General features: G+C 36.5%; 2 protein-coding genes across 4 annotated transcripts; one reads left to right on the plus strand and one right to left on the minus strand.

Moving 5' to 3' along the window:
* The first annotated feature begins 4058 nt into the window (after nt 1–4058).
* LOC147865402 (bifunctional 3-dehydroquinate dehydratase/shikimate dehydrogenase, chloroplastic-like) lies at nt 4059–11984 on the plus strand. 2 transcript variants are annotated; one of them, XM_087318200.1, is made up of 10 exons: nt 4059–4317; nt 5349–5454; nt 6746–6964; nt 7425–7771; nt 9311–9374; nt 9462–9579; nt 9679–9804; nt 11013–11161; nt 11245–11407; nt 11553–11984. In XM_087318200.1, the coding sequence occupies exons 1-10, from the start codon at nt 4076–4078 to the stop codon at nt 11600–11602; spliced, it is 1584 nt and encodes a 527-aa protein (XP_087174326.1). In that variant the 5' UTR covers nt 4059–4075; the 3' UTR covers nt 11603–11984. The 2 variants fall into 2 exon arrangements, with proteins under 2 accessions (XP_087174326.1, XP_087174325.1); XM_087318199.1 differs by having other exon boundaries at nt 4060–4317; nt 9670–9804.
* A 1563-nt stretch (nt 11985–13547) lies between these two features.
* LOC147865403 (serine/threonine-protein kinase CTR1-like) lies at nt 13548–21087 on the minus strand. Of its 2 annotated transcripts, XM_087318202.1 has the most exons (15): nt 20441–21087; nt 18968–19269; nt 18696–18840; nt 18384–18487; nt 18014–18183; nt 16815–17246; nt 16688–16728; nt 16487–16555; nt 15845–15945; nt 15681–15765; nt 15421–15519; nt 15253–15321; nt 14560–14691; nt 14337–14431; nt 13548–14153 (listed from the first exon to the last, which is right to left on the minus strand). In XM_087318202.1, the coding sequence occupies exons 1-15, from the start codon at nt 20984–20986 to the stop codon at nt 14051–14053; spliced, it is 2493 nt and encodes an 830-aa protein (XP_087174328.1). In that variant the 5' UTR covers nt 20987–21087; the 3' UTR covers nt 13548–14050. The 2 variants fall into 2 exon arrangements, with proteins under 2 accessions (XP_087174328.1, XP_087174329.1); XM_087318203.1 differs by lacking the exon at nt 20441–21087 and having other exon boundaries at nt 18696–18832; nt 18968–19108.
* Between the last annotated feature and the right edge of the window lie 248 nt (nt 21088–21335).

A 21335-nucleotide genomic window follows, 5' to 3' on the forward strand; every position in this document is an offset into this window, starting at 1 on the left:
CTAATCATTATCTTTTCGTTCCATCGGATGATGTCATCATATTGGCTCAACTTCACTCCATATCTCTTGCAATAACAATGCCACGGTTTGATTGGAGAAGACCCACCTACAATGTTGTTTCTAAATAATCCAAAAGTGTTATTGGGTTAACCCATTCCAACACGACTTGAGCTTTGGCATTGATAGGGTGTGGCAATTGATATTGTTAGAGAAGTCATCGAATATAAACCATAAAGAGAGAAAATTTCGCACGGGGACATGTCATCATATTCATCATCTGAAATTGATGTGTTGGGCGGGGTTGACTTAGTAGTGTTGAGGTTCCTAGAGCTCTAAATTTTGTTTTGAGTTAGTTTGGTGGTGTTTTCTTTCGTAATGAAAGGCATCATTGATGGTGAAAAAAACAAGAGTGAGAGAGGTTTTATTATCACCTTTGGAGGTCAAATATGATATAGGACCCAAATTGAATAACTCATTTTAACATATAAGTGTGGAATTGAGTAGTGAATTCAAAGATTTGATAAATAACACTACAATCGACGATGTGCATTGTGATTGTGAGAGGAGCTAGATTGACCAAGTATGAATATCACTTAAATGTGGTTGAATGTAGTGCATAAAATTGTGAACTCACTTGTTCAAGGCAAAACATGCATAGATTATGGGTCTCTTTGCATATGCCCCAATGCCCCACCTCATATTGAAGAGAAAGTGAGCTAAGTCATAAAGAAACAATGGTTTAGATGGTAGATAAAGATATGGGTTCTAGCATGTGTCAATGAGTGAGTATTCATTGTTCCAACTTCTTGGAAGAAGATGGTTTGGTAAGTTGGTGCAAACTATTTTTAAGAATGATCCTTCTCTTTGTTTCATCAATTATTGTACATATAAGAGGCCTTTCTATCGAGTAAGCTATACTTTGTTTCCCAACTCTATTTCTCCATAAGCAATGACTCACAACATGCCATAGTGTGCACTAAAGAGTTCCCCAATGGCATTTCCATATTCTCCTCTAGAATCTCATAGATAACAATGGTCTTGGATATCCATTCTGGTTCTTTCAAATTGTGTGTATATATATATTCTATATTCTTTGCAAGTGCCATAACTTCCATAATAGGGGGATAGGAAACAACATAATTATCATTAGATACATCAATCCAATGTTAAATATGTTTGTGCCATAACTTCCATAACAGAGGGATTGGAAACAACATTTATTATTATTGGATAAATCAATCCACGTGATGACTTTGTTACGGATATGTTCTTCATTACACTTACACCCAACATCGTGCATCCGTTTTCTCCTCTTTCAATGCATACTCATGTTTATTTAATGTCCATGGGATAGCAATTGCAATCTATGTGATGAGGACTAACCCATGGCGAAGATCAGACTTGGGTTCTCTCAATGAAGGAGAGAGAGAGAGAGATGTACTAACAACCAAATCAACGTAGTTTAGTTGGTAAGGTTGTCTGCTCACGAAATGCCACTCCAAAATATTGAGGCAAGACATATGACATTCAAAGATAACACCATACAAGCTTATCAGATGGAGATGCACACACACATGAGTGAGAGAGAGATGATGATAGTCATGAGGATAGAAAAATGACACGTGAGACACAAAAGACCAGTACAAGGGAGTTCCTTATGCTATAGAGGGTATATCAACATGTGGCTCATGTCTTTTTCTTAAGATTAGTCTTATGCTAAAGTCGAGGGCATGCATATATCCTTGAGAGGCAAAGGTTGGTGTATTTGGCTTGGGAATTTTGCATGAGGTTGGTGGGAAACATCTTTGAATGCCCTTGAATGCTTTACATCGTATTGGGAGATGCTCATCTTCCTCGATCTTTTGATTGGGGCAAGGCATGCAAATGCGATTTTGCTCTAGCAAGTCCTCTCCATTGTCATTTTCAAGATCGCATAGGAGTGTACATGACTACATCAATAAAGTCATGATTTAATATCCCTTTGTGAGTATATCATGAATGGACATGTCAAGTAGTGTTGACCATTTCCATCTCTTAAATCATTTACATATGTCGTGTGCCAGTCAAAAGATAGATTTTTGCATTTATGCCTTCTCCATTTTACCACTACCATTCCAAGCTTGATTTGGTAGATGATGTGCCTTCATATGCTCCATTTCCATCTCTTAAATCATTTACATATGTCGTGTGCTAGTCAAAAGATAGATTTTTGCATTTATGCCTTCTCCATTTTACCACTGCCATTCCAAGCTTGAATTGGTAGATGATGTGCCTTCATATGCTCCATTATATGCTTTAGTTAGTGACATATTTGTGGACTTTGATCAAATATCATGGTTTGATAAGTCTTTCAAATCTCGTGGTTGACTTTAATGTGTTTAGGACAAATTATGTGTAATATAAGAGTCCTCATTGGACAAATATTAAGAATAGTATATGTACATAAGTTGAAACATTGTGAATCTAGATAAAAAGGTAATTTGTGTTGACAATTTACAAACTCACATGTTTCTCAAATATACGGAAAAAAGGTTGTGTATACATATTACTTGTGAGCTCGGTGAACGTGGATATCATGTTATATCAATTTAAAATAAGAAATATACAATTACGAAAAGGTGGTCGATATTTATCCACAATAATTTTGTGCATTGATCGTGGAATACCTGGGGGATAATCTCAAAAGAGCATGTGTGGTATTTATGGTCATTCCTTTGCATGATGGTAGGGCTCAAGCAAAAAAAAAATTCAAATAAAAGGGGTACCACTCAAATAAAAGTATAACTTCAGACGTAAATAGATGTTAAGTTAACAAAGAGCAAAACATTAGAGGTGATCGTTATTAGTCAACATTGGCAATCTCGAGCATTCAAATATGTCATGCTGTGGTGAAGGTAGTAATATTTTCAAAGACAATGACTAGTATTCAAATAACGCGAGCATGAAGAAAAAAAAAAAAGGTAAGCAATGAGAAAATCGTGACATAATGGGTGGAGGGAGGGCTTTTCTCATCATTTTTGCCAAGTGATATGTGGATGCAGGTAATACAAAGCCGAACATTCACGAGAAAGTGGTCCTAAGCCTGGCACACACTACTTACCACTTATTGTCGTCGGCAATGCCGAGAAGAAAAAGGAAGCTGGATGATGTGGAGGGTTTTGTTTATTTATTGTGTACTCAGAGGTAAAAAAGAAAGAAAGTGAATGTCCAATGGGAGCTCAGAAAGGGCACAAAGTATGTCACAACCTTCGGGGGGGGGTGGGGGGGGGGGGGGGGGAGCTAACCTATCGTGGTACTCTTCAGCTCTGGCCCTTCTCGAGAGAGAGAGAAATATGGGAATTTGAGCCAATATACGAGACGGAGGGAACCATTACACACACACACACACACACGTGTTAGCGGATGATGATTTGCAAGATATATAATAATAATGTCACCAATGTCTCTGCCAGCCCCTATGTGAGAAGAGTGAAATGGTGGTTATTAAACACATAAGGATGATAAAAAATCTTCATGAATGAGAGAGAGAGAGAGAGAGAGAGAGAGAGAGAGAGAGAAACCCTCAATAATTGAGTGTCCAATATTTGGATAGGTGTATATACATACATATATTATGTCTGTTAGGAATGTGTGTCTAAACTTGGAAGGCTCAATCATATATATATATATGTATATGTATTAGACTTTTTAGCTTAAGCCCCAAAGGAAGGAAGGGAAGTGTTGTTATCTTCTCCTTCAAGATCAAAATAAATCAAAAGAAGAAGAAGAAGAAGAAGAAGAAGAAGAAAGGTCTCCATCTCCCCTGTTTCAGCAGAAACAGAAGTAGTTGGGAAGGAGATCAAAATAAATCAAAAGAAGCAAAAGAAGAAGGAAGAAGAAGAAAGGTATCTATCTCCCCTGTTTCAGCAGAAACAGAGGTTAGTTGGGAAGGAGATCAAAATAAATCAAAAGAAGCAAAAGAAGTAGGAAGAAGAAGAAAGGTCTCTATCTCCCCTGTTTCAGCAGAAACAGAGGTAGTTGGGAAGCAGGAAGGAAGGAAGAGGAGGAGGAGGAGGAGGAGCAGAAGAAGAGAGAGATGGTGATGATGGCTGATATTGTGGAGGAGGAGTCGAGGAGGCCATGGCGGCTCTGCGTGTCGATGGGGGGTGCGGAGTGGGGTGGAGTGGAAGATGTCCTGCGAGGGATGCGGGCCGCCAAGGAGGAAGGCGCCGATGTGGTGGAGCTCCGCCTCGATGCCCTCTCCCCTGCCTCCGCCGCCGCCTCCCACCTCCCCCACCTCCTCACCCTCGCCCCGCTCCCCACCATCGTTTGCTGCAGGTATCATCATCTATCATCTATACATACTCCGTTTTTCTATCTATCGGCGCCTGTTTCTTAACAATCCAATTTTATCATAGCCTGTTTTATCTGTGTGTGCCTGCTCCTCTCTCCTTATCTCTTGGGCCAATTTTGGCCTTAGAAGACGTGAATCTATCTATCATTCTTTCTTTCTTTCTTTCTCCTTTAAATTAGGCACTCTCCAAGTTATTCTCTTTGACATTTCTCACTAATCTCTCTCTCTCTCTCTCTCTCTTACTAGAACCATTTAGCTTAAGCTCTATTTTATTTTGTTTTGTTTTTATTTTTTCTTTCGATGAATGGGTAAATACCCCATTTTTTGTTGTAAACCAATTGTCTCATGGGCCAATTTTGGCGTTAGAAGACGTTAATACATATATCTTTCTTTCTTTCTTTCGCATATCCATTCTTGTGTGTGTACATTTTTATTCCCTTTTTGTTCTTTTATACACTCTTGTCAAGAAACTGATGGGGGTTGTATGCAGACAGCAAACAACTGAGTAGATTGCCCACAAATCCTGTTCGTTCTTTCTTTCTCTGGATGAATGCTCCCCATCCCCAGCTCATCGAAAAAACAGAGCATTTCTTAATTCTTTTTTCCTTGTTATTCCTCTTTCTGCCTCTCTGACCGTCACTGGTGTTTTAGATTTCTTACGTTCCATTATTGCATTTTTCTCCATGATTGTTCTTCTTAATGCACAAGTAAATTTTTTTTTAGTTCTTCTTCTTTGGGTTTCTTTGTCCATACTTATCCGCATATCTTATCTCCAACTCTCTCTCTCTCTCTCCCTCTCTTCCTCTCTACATCTCAGGAAGGATTCAAGTCCAAGATGATCTCTCCCCCCACCCCCCTCTCTCTCAGGAAGGATTCACATCCAAGATGACATATTTATTTGGTCCATAGGTCAAATTTGGCCTCCTCTTGGATGATAAAAAATCCATTATCCCATTCTTTATCCCTTCCTCTCTCTCTCCTCCCCAATTTAATTTTTGGTTTCTTACTTGTTCAGGCCTCAATGGGCAGGCGGCCATTACATTGGGGACGAGAATGGACGCCTTCAGATCCTTCAACTCGCCACAGATCTCGGTGCTGAGTATGTTGATGTGGAGTTGGAGGTATGCCTCCATTCCTTTTGAAAAGTAATCATCAATTCATTAAAAAAGTAAAAAGATCGAATATTCCATATCTTTATCTGGATTTTCTCCAAAACGAAAACCAGATGTGGATGAAAAGAGAAAATGTTAAATATACATGTATTATACTTTTGAATGGAAAGGAGGTGAAACACAACTTTTCGTACATTCCCGAAAGTTTAGTAAGAGAGTAAAGAAAGATGGAAGTCATCACATCAATGATGGGAGAAGAGGAAGGACAATGGAACAAGATCTGTTAACTGAAAGGAATATTGGAATCCCATGGATATTCAAACAAGAAAAAGAGTGTGGTAATTCCTGAAGGATTAGTATGAGAAATAATCATAGAATAATGAAATGGACATTCAAACAAAATTTTAAGAAACAAGACATCCCCAGGATTACTAATAGCTAGAAAAGAACCACTTCAATCACAATCGAAACATGGGACATTTGAATAAGTAAACAAAGGAATACAGAATATTCCTATTTCTCACCGAGGAATATACTTAATGGCACTGCCCTTTGGGCAACCCTAAAGTATTCTTCTTATCATGGTCTTTGAATGATTTGCCAAAATTAAGAATTTATCAGTAATATGTTCTTCCAATGAGTAAGTTAGAGTATTGTGAAAACCATTCACCACTCATGTTATCAAGATTTTTGGATGATCTCTGCCAAAATTTAGAAAAGTTTTATGTATTTACCTGTATATATATATATCTATCAGATGTTTCAGTTGCCATCCACTTTGGCACCTTCTGCACTGAAACATTCATCAAACTTTTGAAAAAATCTGCCGCTGCAAAATTTTGTACAATTTACTTACAATATTCCCCAAATAGCTGTTTCTCAAGGTATCTGGAAGATTTCCATTATTGTTAGGAGCAAGTGGTTTAGAACATTCATTCCAAATTTCAGAAAAGAATTATTAATTTACTAGTGATATTCACCAAATCACTTGTTTTCAAGGCTTTGGAGACAATATTTTTGATAGATTTGCTGCTAAAAAGTACAAGTCTTTTGAGGATTTTCTAGTAATATTTGGTAAAGTTGAGCTAAATACTATGGAAAGTTAAAAGATTAGACTAACACTAAAATCACCCAATCAACCTTCATGGGCTCCTTAGTTATATTACCCTGAAGTCTACCACCTCTTATGAGCACCTACGTAGAGTGTGGAATTTAAATTCTTAAATATTTACCAAGGAAGAGGTTTAATTTCCTTGAAATATGAAGCAATCTTCAAAAAACTGACAATTGTTCGCTGTAGGTTGCAGTGGAATTTTCAGCCACTCTGAAAAAGAAAAATAGAAACAATTGTAAACTTATTGTATCTTATCACAACAACGGTGTGAGCCTTACAGCAGAAGATCTTGGAGGTTTGGCGACTAAAATCCAAGAAGCAGGTGCAGATATAATAAAGATAGTCTCCATAGCAAACAACATTACAGATTGCTACCCAATGCTACAGTTCCTTGCTTGCTCTAAGGTATGTTTCTTTTGCACAGGTTCGTAGGTTTGTAAATGGGAAGAGTTTTGGTCTTGACACATTTATATACCTATACAGATGATACATAGACTCATGTTTGTATGTTTGTTTTGGTTTACTGAACTGAGTGAGTACTTTCTGCAATGTATATGTGAGATTGTTAATAGCATTTCCTTGTAAGGCAATATAAAAATAAATGCCATCATCTTCAACTCTGATTCAACTGTCCGTACGTGTACCCAATCTTGAAAGCATAAAAGAAATCACTTTTTATGATGGAACTGTAATGCTGGACCCATCTCTTTTAGACATGATCCAACAACTTTAAGCCTATATAAAGCATAAGCATTACTGCAATAATATACATTTACTTTGTGATTATAAACTCTTCTGAACATGTAGAGGTAGTGCGTTCACATTGTCGCTTACCACAGGTCATCTTGTCGTAATTTTATCTCAGATTCCGACGATTCTTCTAGCCACTGGTGAAAGGGGGAAGATAAATCAACTTCTATGCCCAAAGTTTGGTGGTTTTTTAACATTGTGCACATTCGATTCAAATAAGAAATCTGGATCAGGTCAATTGACATTGTCAGAAGTAACAAAGGTTTATCAGGCAGGACGTGTAAACAAAGATACCGAAGTTTTTGGTCTCATTTCTTGCCCAGTTCATCATAGCAAAGGCCCCATTATACACAATGCAGCTTTTAGTGAGACTTCTTACAATGGCATATATCTGCCCTTTCTTGTGGATAATCTGGAGCAGTTTTTTAGTACGTACAATGATTTCAAGTTTTCTGGATTCAGGTAAGGAAATGACTTTTTATTATTATCTTGCATTCAAATGTAAGTCATTATAGGTTTTTTTGATATCTCTTTGCAAACACACTATGCAAACACCCTACAATCAAGTGCATTATGCAAGCATACTTTTCAGTTAAATTTTTTAGTGGTGGGAAACTTCAACGTGAGGTAAAAATGCACCAAATTGGAAAGACCAGAATGTCGCCATATCCTCTGATGGAGAGCATAGAAATACTGTTTGATATCCTGTGAAACATCGCTGTGTCGTGGATATTGCATCATAGAACTTGAATGTAGAATACAATAGCTCAAGTATCATAAGGAATATGGTTATACGATATCCATAGTCCGCGAAGCCCAAAATCAGACACATGAGAAAAAGATAGAAAATGAGTATAGAGCCATCACTGCACATGTTAAGACAAGGGTACTGGTTGTATAATATCCAATGTGGGATAAGATGGTTTATGAATCAAGAGTTAGTCTGAGGTATTGTGCAAGTGATTATGGGATGATTGAGGGGCCGGCCAAGATGATGTGTGAGCATGGAAAGTTATGTTTTAGCTGGAGAGGATAGGAATAACTTCTTTGGTTATATCTTGTATTGTGTATGGCAATGGAAATTTGAGCATTATCTCACGGATATGGCCATCTATAATGTTTGTTAGAGAGTTCAGAGAAATCGGCACCCTCTTGACTTATAAGCTGTATAAAATCAATAGCTGTTCTGATTGATGAAATTTATTGGCGTGCATATTATCTTGTAAGCAGCAATTAAAATCTCACAAGATTTCTAGTATTAAACATCACCATAAGAACAAACATTCTTTTAGTTTCTTTCTGTATTATTCTCAGTCCTGTTTCCACCAAATCAAGGGTTTCTGCAACTTGTATTTAACCTAGAAATAGGCTGCAGACCAACATAAACTTCTTTTGTTGGCATCATTGAGAGGAACTAGCCAGCATTAGACAACTTTTCCAGTTGCCCAAATGCTATTCTTTTTGCTTTTGGGTATGTGAAAATGCTTCTATCAGCTTCAGTAGATAGTTTTTCTTTTCACGTTGACGAATAATGGTTACGGGGTTCAGAGTCTAGATGCAGATTTACCCATTATCATAAGGGATCATTTATAGGTTTAGCTTGATTATAGTTTTAGTTTCAGCTATCAAGTGTTTTTGTATGGATGACACATTGTATGGAGGTACGTTATCGCCCAGTAGATGACTACCTCTTCAAAGTTTAGAGCCAATGGCGTTATAGTCTTTTCTTCCCTTCTTTTTGAAATGCTGTTGTAATGTTGTGGCCCTCTCTAGCTGCATGCGAAATAAGAGAAGATAGTATGTGCTCACTAGCATGCAACTTATACATTAAGCCTAAGATCACTGCCACCGTGAGACAAGTCTTTTATAAAGCAGTACAGGACATAAATAATGAATTTAAATCTAATCATAAATGCAACTATTCTAGTCTACTATATATGTCTAGAGAGAGATTGCCTAGAATATTGGCTTGCCTAAGGTATACGATATATGTATTTTCAGTGTTGGCATTCCTTACAAGGCAGATGCTCTTAAGTTTTGTGACGAGCTTGATTCGACAGCTCAGGTACATGACTGTTAAGTTTTCAAATTTTTATAGAAAAGATTATCCTGTGTTTGATAAAAAAGAGAAATGGTTTATAACTTTTGAAAGGACATCGGAGCTGTTAATACAATCATCCGAAGGAAAAGTGATGGCAAGCTAATTGGATACAATACAGATTGTGAAGCTGCTATTTCAGCAATCGAAGATGGTCTAGCATGTGCTTTAGGTGCTTACTAACACTTATTGTTTTCTTGTAGTGGTTGATGTAGAGAGCTTTACTGGATATTCAAAAAATGTTGATTGTACTAATTTTAAGGTCATGCAGGAACCAAGGTAAATGTACTCCTAGACAAGCTCGTTGTGGTGCTTGGATCTGGTGGAGCGGGCAAAGCCATTGCCTTTGGAGCAAAACAAAGAGGTGCCCGTGTGGTTGTTACAGACTATGCTTTCGGTAATGTGTTTGCATTTCTTTTCTTTTCTCAACAATAACTAATGGAAATGTCAACACAAGGTGAAAATGTATAAACATGCCCAATGGATAGTAGAATATCTAGTTCCTGTGTAGTAGGTCATGCAGAAGAATATATATATATGTATGCTTACAAAATCCCTCATGGACAAAATGGTACAAAGTTGTCTAGTTGCTGGTCATGTAGCCTTAGACAATCATATGAAGATAGTCTGAGTGATTCTGAAAAGAGCATGAACTCTCTAGTCTTGGGCTGATTGAAAACAACAAGAACGAATGCGCACTTGTTAAGATTAGGCTGATTTGAGAGTACATGAAGAACATGAAGTGGTTTAAGTCTAGGTTGATTAAAGCTACATGAACATGGGTATCAAATCAGATAATTTGGAAGAGCTGGAGTGGGGAAGAAAATTCTTATCATGGAACCAATTACTAACATTGCTAAAGCTTGTGAAAGTGTATCTGTATCTGGTGAGGTGGGAGAATGCACTCAAGAAGGCAACTATGTCTACATGGAGATGAAAGAATCAAAAGTTACTAAGGAAGAAAATATATCAGAATCAAAGGTGTGTCTGCTGGTTTACAGCTAGATGAATGAACCACCAGGAGCTTGTACTAGAGGTGGCTAAACAGCTCTAACAGTTTAGGTTGATTAAAGCTACATGACCATGAACTCATTAAGCCTAGGTTGACTGAAGAGTACATGAAAGAATATGGACTCATTAAGATCAGATTGATTGAAGACTACTACTTGAATATGAATCCATTAAGGCTTTATTGGTTTTAGACCTCATGAAGAACATGAATTGATTGAAGGCCACCTGAACTCATTAAAGACTGGTTTGATTGAAGGTTACATGAGAAAATTAAGACTAGGTTGATTGAAGACTACATTAAGAACATGAATGCATTGAGATTAGGTTTTGTTATATCTATGGATTGATTGGACATTGAATTACATCATTGGATGATTGGATGATATCCAAGGACTGATTAAAAACTGCATTACATTGTTGCTTGATAGCCCTGGATTGACTGAAGAATAGATATGGTTATGTGATATTCAATTTCGGTTTATTGAAGACCATTTTTACAAATTCGTTAGTAATTTGTAAGAGATTAATTTTGGTAAGAAAAATAGAAAAACCCAAGTTGGAAACCTCATTTATCCTTGTTCTGATGTGTTACAGAGAGAGCAAAGGACCTTGCAGATGCATTAGGAGGTCAAGCTATACCATTAGATACATTGGACGATTTTTGCCCTGAGTCGGGGATGATACTTGCAAATGCATGTCCAGTGGGCATGTACCCAGATGTAGATAAAACTCCCATAAACAAGGTATACATCAATATTGACATCAGTGTTTCGCAGTCCATTTAAGACTTGTGGTTAGAACTCACCATGGATCTACTTCATTGTAGAAAGCACTAAAATACTATTCCCTGGTCTTTGATGCGATTTACAACCCTGGGAGGACAAGGCTCTTAACTGAAGCAGCTGAATCGGGGGCAGCAGTTGTGAGTGGCTTGGAGATGTTCATTAGGCAAGCAACTGCTCAATTTGAGCTTTTCACAGGACAGCAAGGTACACTGTTCTTTAAAAAAAATGAGTCAACAATAATAAAAAATTGTAACACCCATACATACATAGAATATATATGATTTCGTTTTCTTTTGTTCTGCTTAATACTTCCATCCTGAAAGTAACACTTGTTTCTTCTCAACTACAGCTCCTGAGGAGATCTATCGACGAATTATATCTTCGTTCCAGACATCTTAACAAATTATGCACATGGGAGATGTAGAATATCCTAAAACCATATCAAATTCTTTGTCCTGCTTCAATGCAATAATGTTGCAACATGACGTAACCAATAATAAGAGCCAAGGGGGTGCTCCATCCAGTGTTATTAGTATTAGATTTGTAACTCTCATATTTTGATCATAAAAATATATTGGCTATTTCAACCATATTGTTACCGTACATTTAGGCCTCTTACCAATCTAAATCTCCATGGCTTTTCATAGTCATGGAGCCAACCCAAGTGAATCACTCTCTGAAGAGGGCCTTTTGTGAAGGTAAAAATTATGAATGTCTAGATTTTGATCATTTGTATTCTCATAGAAGCATCTGCAAATTATGTGTCCACTTTGTCATTGTCTCCAAATATTGTTCCGTCTATTTCTTCCTTTTTTTTCCTTTTGTAAGCCATACATATATTCTTTTCCAATGGCAAAAGACTCGGGTAAATTAAACAAGGGTTCCAAACCACAATTGATCCTCAATTGTTCTTTAGGATCGTGGAATAAATGTACGAGTATAAGGAAAGTATACCAGGATGGCATGCTTACTTTTATTTATGTTCTTCAAAGGCGAAGCTTAGGTGGTTAATTGGATAGCTAAGTTTAGATGGATGTGGACACTGTTTGCACTTCTCTTTTATTATAGGGAGGGGAGGATGCAATTGAAGGAGAATATCATGAATATTCTTCGTATTAACCAATATTTTTGAAACCACTTTTAAATCTTAGAAATAATGTTGGCAAGTTTGATCTTTGATTCACTTTGAGCTTCGTATGCTTTGAATGTCTCCTCCCTAAACTCACAATCTCAAAGATAATGTCGACAAGTTTGATCTTTGCTTCATCCATCTCTTTCTCTCTAAATTCACAATCTATTATAAATGTAGTTTGGTGATTATTGTAACTACATTATTACAACACCTTTTTTATGAGGACAAATTTCATATTTATGAAATGAATAGTAAATAGTTTGATATTCTTTAATATGAGGGGGTCGGTTTTGCTTAAGTTTATGTAGAGGAAATTTGCTGGAGTAAATGTTTTAGAAACTTGATTGGCCATGCAACTTAACAATTAATAGAAGGCTAGGAAAGATCAACATCGTTCTTTATGAGAGATGGTTCTTTTAGTTTTTGATTACATTCAATGTTTGGTATATGTGTATCATGATAGAGTATTTTAATCTAAAACCTATGTGCCCAAGTGATATTTTGTTTTTACGGAGTAAAGATGAGGTACAAGTGATATTTTGTTTTTACGGAGTAAAGATGAGGTACAAGTGATCTTTTGTTTTACGGAGTAAACATGAGGTACAAGTGATCTTTTGTTTTTACAGAGTAAACATGAGGTACACGTGATCTTTTGTTTTTACAGTGTAAACATGAATTTACCTCTAGCTCCATAACAATATTATACAATTTAGCAATAGTTGAGCTCACCATGATTGTGTAATAAATTGAGTATCTTATAATATTTGCTTGAGCTAATTCATGAAGCTATCATTCAAAAAACCTTATTTAATAGCTTGATCAATAATAGTCATGAAGAGTATGTGCCCTCATCAATTTTAAGAGCTCAAATGTAAGGAGAGTAAAATTTATTACTTTGCCATTAACCATCATTTTTGTTCCCATTTTGCTCTATTAGCATTGAGATTTATACTAAATTAGAAAGGACAATGATTTACGTGACTTCTCTCAAGATTAGTAATCATATGCCATCTGTAAGACTCATCAAACTATATGATTAGACACACTTCCATAAAGGTGATCAAATTTGTTTTGCAATGATCCAAGTGGGTTCCTTATGATTAGTGACACCAAACTTTTATTCCTTGGTACTAAAGGTTCATTGTCATTTTCATTAGTGATGATATTTTTCATGCATATATAAAAATAGTAAGAACTCTAGTAATCCCAATAGAACTTAACAATAGGCTATTGGACTTCTCTCTTCATTCAAAATGCGGGTACACATAAGGGTATATAGCCTCTCTAAATGGAGAGGATTAGCGTGAATTGTATGTTCACTATCCATCACAAACTTTAATTACATGTGATTTACAATGTAAGTATAGGTGTACGCATTACAAGTTTCTTCTACGTTATTCTTTCTCTTGTTATATCTTAGGTTAGTAGAAATCGCCTTCCTTAGAAGGGGTACACACGATGAATGAAATCGAGGTTTAATGACGCATTTGGAGACTTAAGGGTCCCCGTCTCATAAGGGCACACCTTGAACGGTACCATGTTAATGGTGGTGAAATTGGAGAATGTTGATTTTTGCATCAGCATCCATGAAACCCATTTTAATTACTACCATAGCCCTTTCCTACCCTGAAATGTGTCGTAACTTTTTTAAATGCATCTTGTAAACTAATCATTACATTTGGCGCCTGGTATGTAACAATAGGGCGAGGTCTTTTCTAATTGTCATCGACATTTGTCGAGGTTGTACCACCTAGAAGCTTTAAGATGCTCTTCAATGACTCCATGATTCTAGCAAAAGCAGGGCGTTGCCTCGGATCGCTATATTCCCGAGGGGAAAGAAAAAAGAAGAACAAGAAGAAGAAAGAGAAAAACCCATCAAAAATGCGATTTCTGTAAAACCAAGGTTTTAGTGTGCAAAAAAACAAATGCACCTCCATTGTCTATCTTCTTGTTTATCGTAGCTTTAATGTATTTTTTTGAACTAGATGAAGAAAAACTTACTCTTGGAAACAAGCATCGATAAGGGCAGCTATCTCCGGATTTATGTCATTCGGAATGACGAGCCTCCTATTCTGGAAAGCCACAGCACCAACCACCTACAAACCAAAAATGCTTTCTTTATCTCTCTAACCATTTCCCCAACCTTATTTTTCCCATTCTTAAATTTCTTTTAAAAAAATAAAAATCTTCATTTTTTTTCATTGATCCCATGGGGATACCCAACCTGTGCAGGATTGAGCCCATTCCATGGCTGCTGCAAAGTCACCAACTCCCACAAAATCACACCAAAACTATAAACATCGGACTTCTCGTTCGATGGCTCATCACGTAAAACTTCAGGAGCCATCCATTCCGCCTGACCAAAAACAAAAAAACAAAATCAGCAAATCATTGCAACATATTACTAGCTGTGGAACCAGAAATTCATGGGCATAAAGGAGGGAGATATGTATTCTGATTGCTATAAACCATAGTTGGATGAAGAAATATCAGAAAGATGATATAAGTTGAGACACAAAATATGCAAGCTATTAAAATTTCTGACAGCCGACATATCGATGCATGTACACAATGCAAAATGATAGACACAAGTGCGCTTGGATCAAATGAATTCACAAGGGTTAAACCGTTATGAACCTATAATTGTTAGAAAGAACTTTATAGTTTTCTAATATTGTGTGAAGCAATGATAATAATAAGAAGAAGAAACCTCACTAAAAGTTAGTAAAACCTACAACTGATCTTGTCAAGTGATTATTGAATTAACAAATATCTCAAGTTTGAAAGCCTTGTATTCTAAAACATCTTTTACATCAATTATATATTTGTACCTTTGCATTCAAAAATCGGCAATAATGCTTGAATAATGCTAGTACATATTACACTAGGAATTTCCAAGAATTGTTTATTAAATTACCGTGCCAGCTGCTGACCGTGATGACAAAAATGTGTTGCCCTTGAATCGGGAGAGGCCAAAGTCAGCAACCTAAAATCAATACCAACATACATTGGTTCGGAGAGAATTGTTAAGCAAACCATAAGAGAATAAACATTAATTCAGAAGCCCAACCCTCTTTTCTCTTACCTTTACTGTCCATGTTTTGTCTACCAACAAGTTCGGAGACTTCAAGTCTCGATGGACAATAGGTGGACTCAATCGATGGAGATAGTTCATTCCCCTTGCCTATTTATGAACACAAAGAATCAGGTTTCACAAGTGGTCTTATGTATGCTAAAACATGCATCAGTATAATATGTAGATCGTGTGCACATTTTGAAGAGTTAAAAAAGAGTCGTAGAATATGTAATATTTAAAGATTTAGATTATTGCATATCATTACAGACCACATCCAGGGCCATTCGGATCCGGTACTTCTCGTCCAACTTGTCTCGTACACGTGCACGTCGAAGTAGTTGAAACAAACTTCCTCTGCTTATTTCAAAAACCAACAAGCTTTATAATATGTGTACTACCATGCATGCCATGCAGAAAACCTTGTTTGAAATACCTTGGGAGGTATTCAGTAACAATCGAAAGGTTGGGTCGCTTTGTAACTGCTCCCATGAAAAGGACAACATTTGGGTGCCGCATGCGCTTCATTAGCATCACCTGAATAGAGACATATATGTAGCTTCTCAATTCTATTTACTAATTCAAGGAAATCCATTGAAAACTGCATGTTTAATAGCTCCTAATTGATTGCAAAAATACAAAGGGGAAATATCAGAAATAATCATGTCACACATTAATAGAACTTTGTTTTCTTGTATTCGGGCTATAAGTAAGACAAGTTTGAAGTTTGAGGTTTCAACTAATCCATGCACCAGGGTTCAAATCCCAATATATGCACTAGTACACCACTCCAGATTGTAGGGGTTGAACAAATAGACTTCCTAGTCTTTCCACTGCATAACCTTACCAATGAGATAATATCACTGACATGTAAATGTTATTCGCAATGTGCTAGCACACACTTATGATCTTCAGTAATGTTGTTCCTTGAACCTTCACTTTTCGGATATCAATAATGTGTTCATGAGAATCAAGGGAGGTTATTTTTTCTTGAATGATTCATTTTTTAACTAGTCCATATATAAAATTTCGTAACAAGCTCATAAACCATCACGAGTATCCAGCACAATCATGTTACCTCTCGCACAAACTCTTGGAGTCTGTCGTCCTCAAAATCTTGTTCGATCAGAATCTTTACTGCTACATCCTAAAATATAAACAGAAAATTTCAAACAAATCATCACCATGTATAGCTAGCAGCCTAGCACATAAATACTCATGACTGGTAAGAGAGCTAAAATACTTGTGTGTGTGTTCATGATTAATAGTAAAGGCTTACAGATCCATGCCAATCAGCACGATGCACTTTTCCAAAGGACCCTGCGGCCAAGTAAATAATTTTGCAATGGATGTAAGAGAAGCCGTAGATTTCTCATCTTTGTATCAAAGAAGTAAAAAGAGATTACCTGCTCCAATGCGCTCTCGCAAGATAAGGTCTTCCCATTTTATTTCAAAATTATCGAACACGAGGTCCATCGCACGTGTGTTTCTTGCCATTTCTTCTTGTTTCTGTGGAGCTGTTTCTTTAGATACATCAACAGAACTTGCATTCATATGTTCCTGCTGTGCTACTGAAGGTTGGGGACTAGTGTGGTTCTTTGATTTATCATCTTCATTACTTTCTTGTCTCAGTTCTCGTTGTGAAGGAACACGAATTTCCACAGATGAAGAAATGTGTGATCCTTCATTATGAACCTCTTCTTTTTTAATCTTTGCTTCATTACTTGTGATGTGGCCAGGTGAATACTTAATGCCTCCTTGAATTCCAAGTAAAATATCTCCTACAGTCTGACCTGAATCATGGATGTTTTCAAACATCTCCCATTTCTCCTTTGATCCTGGTAAATTACACATGATTGGTTTTCACTTAGTTGGCAACAGAATATGCAGTATATAGATGCTAAAAAATTCAAACCTATTAATGCACAACCATCGTTTCACTATTGCTGAAGTATAACTTCAGCCTTAGACAGTTTCACTTCAAAAAGCCAATGCAGGTATGACTCCAAAAAGTTTAAGGTTTAAGTTATTGTAAATGTTAAATATTAAGTCATCATCACAAACATACAAGTCAATCCATGCTTTGCAGCCAAAATGCACAATTGGAACCTTAAATAATCAGATTAAAAAAAGGCCAATAAGAAACAGAAAATCTACAAGTGGTAAATGTTGCATATTCAAGATCATGGACATAATCACTGACTAAATCATCATCCAATGTACAATTCATTGAGAAACTATACCTGTAAATGACGAATGATTGACAATCATAACCATAATCATGCAAGCCAACCCATGAATCATGATTAAAACTTCATACGGAAGTACATAAATTTAAAACTTAAATAATTAAATCCAGAAAATCAAATCCATACTTTCCACCCGTAAATGTTGAAAATTCAAGGTCATGGTGATAAAACCTACGGTGGAGACCCAATCCTTAATTAAAACATCACCAAAGCAGGTAAGACTCAATCCATGATTGAAACATCACTTCAAGGAGCACTTTGATGGAAAACCCAGCAAATATTTTCATACACTTGTAAATGTTGAATATTTAAGATTGAAGTCAAACAAAAAGATTAAAGTAAAAGATTTAAAATACCTGATGGAATAATATGAAGACTAGGCTCATCATTCATCTCTGTCTTCATTGATGGCTTCAAATTTGGAAGTCGCAGAGGTGAATTTATGGGCAGTGTTTGCAATTTCTTAAGAAATGGCTCTGCATCACTTAATTCTCCAGGTTTACGAATTAAATCAACTAAAAACTCCCTACAGAAAGAAAACATTACCCACAAAACAATAGATTTCAAATTCTTTCCACTATAATGACTTCATAAATGTTAGGTTACAATCTAGACTTAATATATATATATATATATATATATATATATATATATATATATAGAGAGAGAGAGAGAGAGAGAGAGAAAGAGAAAGAGAGAGAAAAGAAGCCAGTATATGTAACTGACCTCTCATTGCCACATAGCACGATGCAGGATGCACCATCAACTAAATCACAAAACTTGCATCCATTAATGATTCGACATGGCAGGTCTACTGAATCAGCTAAACCCTACATAATACCAGTTACAGCTCCACACATCAGGAACTGCTAAAGTTCATCATCAGATGATTACGCAAATTTATCCAAGAGAAATTATTTCAACGTGGATCTAAAACTCCATGCACCGTTTTACCAAGATATTATCAAAGGTGAAGAAACATTTCTGTTATGATAAGAAAAGAAAATTAAGCATTACTTACAAAGATGGATTGCATACCTTGTACAACAATGCACGATGCCTACAGAGACCAACAGAGATGCTTCCCACCGGTATCACCACACAACTGAAACAATTCCTGAGTAAGTTGCTACTCGATCTCCAACGTGAAACCAACTCCATGTCTTCCGTGGTTGCTGCTCCTCTTGAAATTTTGTTCATGTAAACCAGGATTCATTAGTTCAAAAAAAGTTGTACTGAACATTTTTTAAGAGGATTTCAGAAAAATATTTACTATCAAATTTTTCAGTGCTTTAAGACTTCTTACTCACCCCATCAAGCTTGACACAAGACTTCCGAGAGACTCAGCGAGTTCCGTTAAGGACGGTACTTTTGATGCCAGTGCACGTGCTTTATTCTCCAACTCTTGTAAATGTGCATCTCCGCGCTTATCAAATAAAACCACCTCCATAGATGTGTTGGCTGGATCAACCCTCCGAAGCACATCTAAGGAGGGCAACCACCCTCCTTCCCTGGTACTTTCACTACATATTGCCCAAATGTGGGGATTCATCCCCCATATATGATAAAACCCATCTTGAATCTTGTCAGTATAGCCAAGGCTGCCATTAATCTGAAGTTTAAAACCACCAAAAAACAATGTATAAGATTATGCTAGTTTCAGGAGGAGACATCTTAACAAGTCACATGCTAAATCAATTCATTTCTTCCTCATCTCTATCTTGAATTTTCAATAAGACTCGTAAATACATACATATATACCTTTGCAATTTCAACTAGACTATTAGGATGGTGTGTCAATCTCTGGCGTTATTGATGCCTTAAGGTTATGCGCATAACAAGTAAAGTGATCATGCATGAGAATAATGTCCTAAAAAACTTTATTTTTTCTTTATTAAGTCTCATGAACCAGTATCCTTCTTCAACTACACTTATGACTACATAATAAGATAAAGATGAAGCAACTTGTTAGGCATATGAATGCTTGGGGAAAGAGGTCCCTAATACAAAAAATCTCAGGTGAGTTTTTGAGCTTATGATTTGTAAAGAGAAAAAAAACCAGATAAATATATAGATCTTTACTAAATTCCTATAAATTAGTGATATTTTCTCATAGTTTTCTATTATTCACGCATTTAGAGGGACAAAATCCAACAAGCATATATAAATACCTGACTAAATTCCTGAAATTTTGTATTACTCTCTCATAATTTCCTATTATTCCATCCTTGAAAGAAAACAGAGTTCAAGAAAAATAACAAAATTCCTACAAATGTGTGACAATTCACGCTAAAATCTGACAATTCATTCTATAAATTCTTATGCTGTTTTCTAATCATAAAGGGAACAAAGCTCATTAATTATATATTGTAGATTTTCTATTACATTCCTACAAATTTGTGTTGTATTCTCAAAAATCCCTTCAGATAAACAGGAAACTCAGTTCATTAATAAAACAATGTCTCCCAAAGATTGAAGAAGAAGAACGTTCAAAATATTCTAATAAACTGTGAAAGGTATAGGTGCAAAATAATTAAGGATTAGAAGAAAGCGTTATCCAATATCAACAGCCAATAGATGAAGGCAAAGAGCCTGATGAGCAGATTGCCAAACATATATAAAACAATTCCCTATAAATGTATGGCATTTGTGCATAACCTTTGCTAATTAGTAAAGAAACATTTTAACAAAGACCAAAAATACATCACCAAGATAAGATGGGTATAGATGCAAATTAATTCAAGGATGCAAGTTAGTTAAAAACGAGATTAGAAAAGACTCACCCAGAACCGAAGACTAGTAGAAGAAGGCGAGGATGAAGAAGAGGATCGGGTGGACGAGTTTGAGAGCCAAGAGCTCTCTTTGCTGAAGTAAGAACCCGTCGCATACGGCTCGGCTGAGATCTCGGCCGATGCCACAAGACGAAGGGTGAGCGCTAACTGGAGGTTATAGCGAAGCTCCGTTTGCTGAGCCCACGAAGTATCATACAAGTGGTCATGGTGGTCAGATGATTGGTCAGATGATTTGTTAGACAGCGATTGGTTGTTAGTTGCTCTGTGAACCAAAGATGAGTTAGGTTCAAATTGGATATGATTCAAGGATGATGAAGGTTGGGGGTGAATTCGCGTACTCTCTCGCATACCAAGGGAGGTAATGTTGGAGGTCCAGTCGATCCGTGGGAAATTATGCGAAGGAGTGGCGGAGGAGGTGAGAGCCGATGGAGAGGAAGGCGCCATCGACGAGGATTCTGTCAGTATGTTATTGGAAGACGAGGAAGCCGTGCTAGAGGAAGTGGCGATCACGCTGAAATCGGAACGGCGGGATCGCATTGTATCCAACACAAAATGTAAAGAAGAAAGAAGAAGAAGAAGAAGAAGAAGAAGAAGAAGAAGAGGGGAAGAGGGCAGAGAACAGAACAGAACAGGGCATATATGTATACATATAATATATATATATATATATAATATGTAGTAGTATTATGTATAGTATATCTGTACAGAAAGAGAGTTGGATAGATACTAAGAACAGAACAGAACAGAGCAGAGCAAACAAAACAGGGCAGAGAAGAGAAGAGAAGAGCATATATATGTATGTATGTGTATGTATGTGTGTGCTCTGTGAGAGAAATTAATAAAAATAATTAATTAATTAATTAATTAAAAAACTCTCCACAATATT

The sequence above is a fragment of the Azolla caroliniana genome, unplaced genomic scaffold (assembly GCF_043228905.1).
Source record: "Azolla caroliniana isolate FFs.n. ecotype wild unplaced genomic scaffold, voAzoCaro1.0.p SCAF_4, whole genome shotgun sequence".
In the NCBI taxonomy this organism is placed as follows: domain Eukaryota; kingdom Viridiplantae; phylum Streptophyta; class Polypodiopsida; order Salviniales; family Salviniaceae; genus Azolla; species Azolla caroliniana.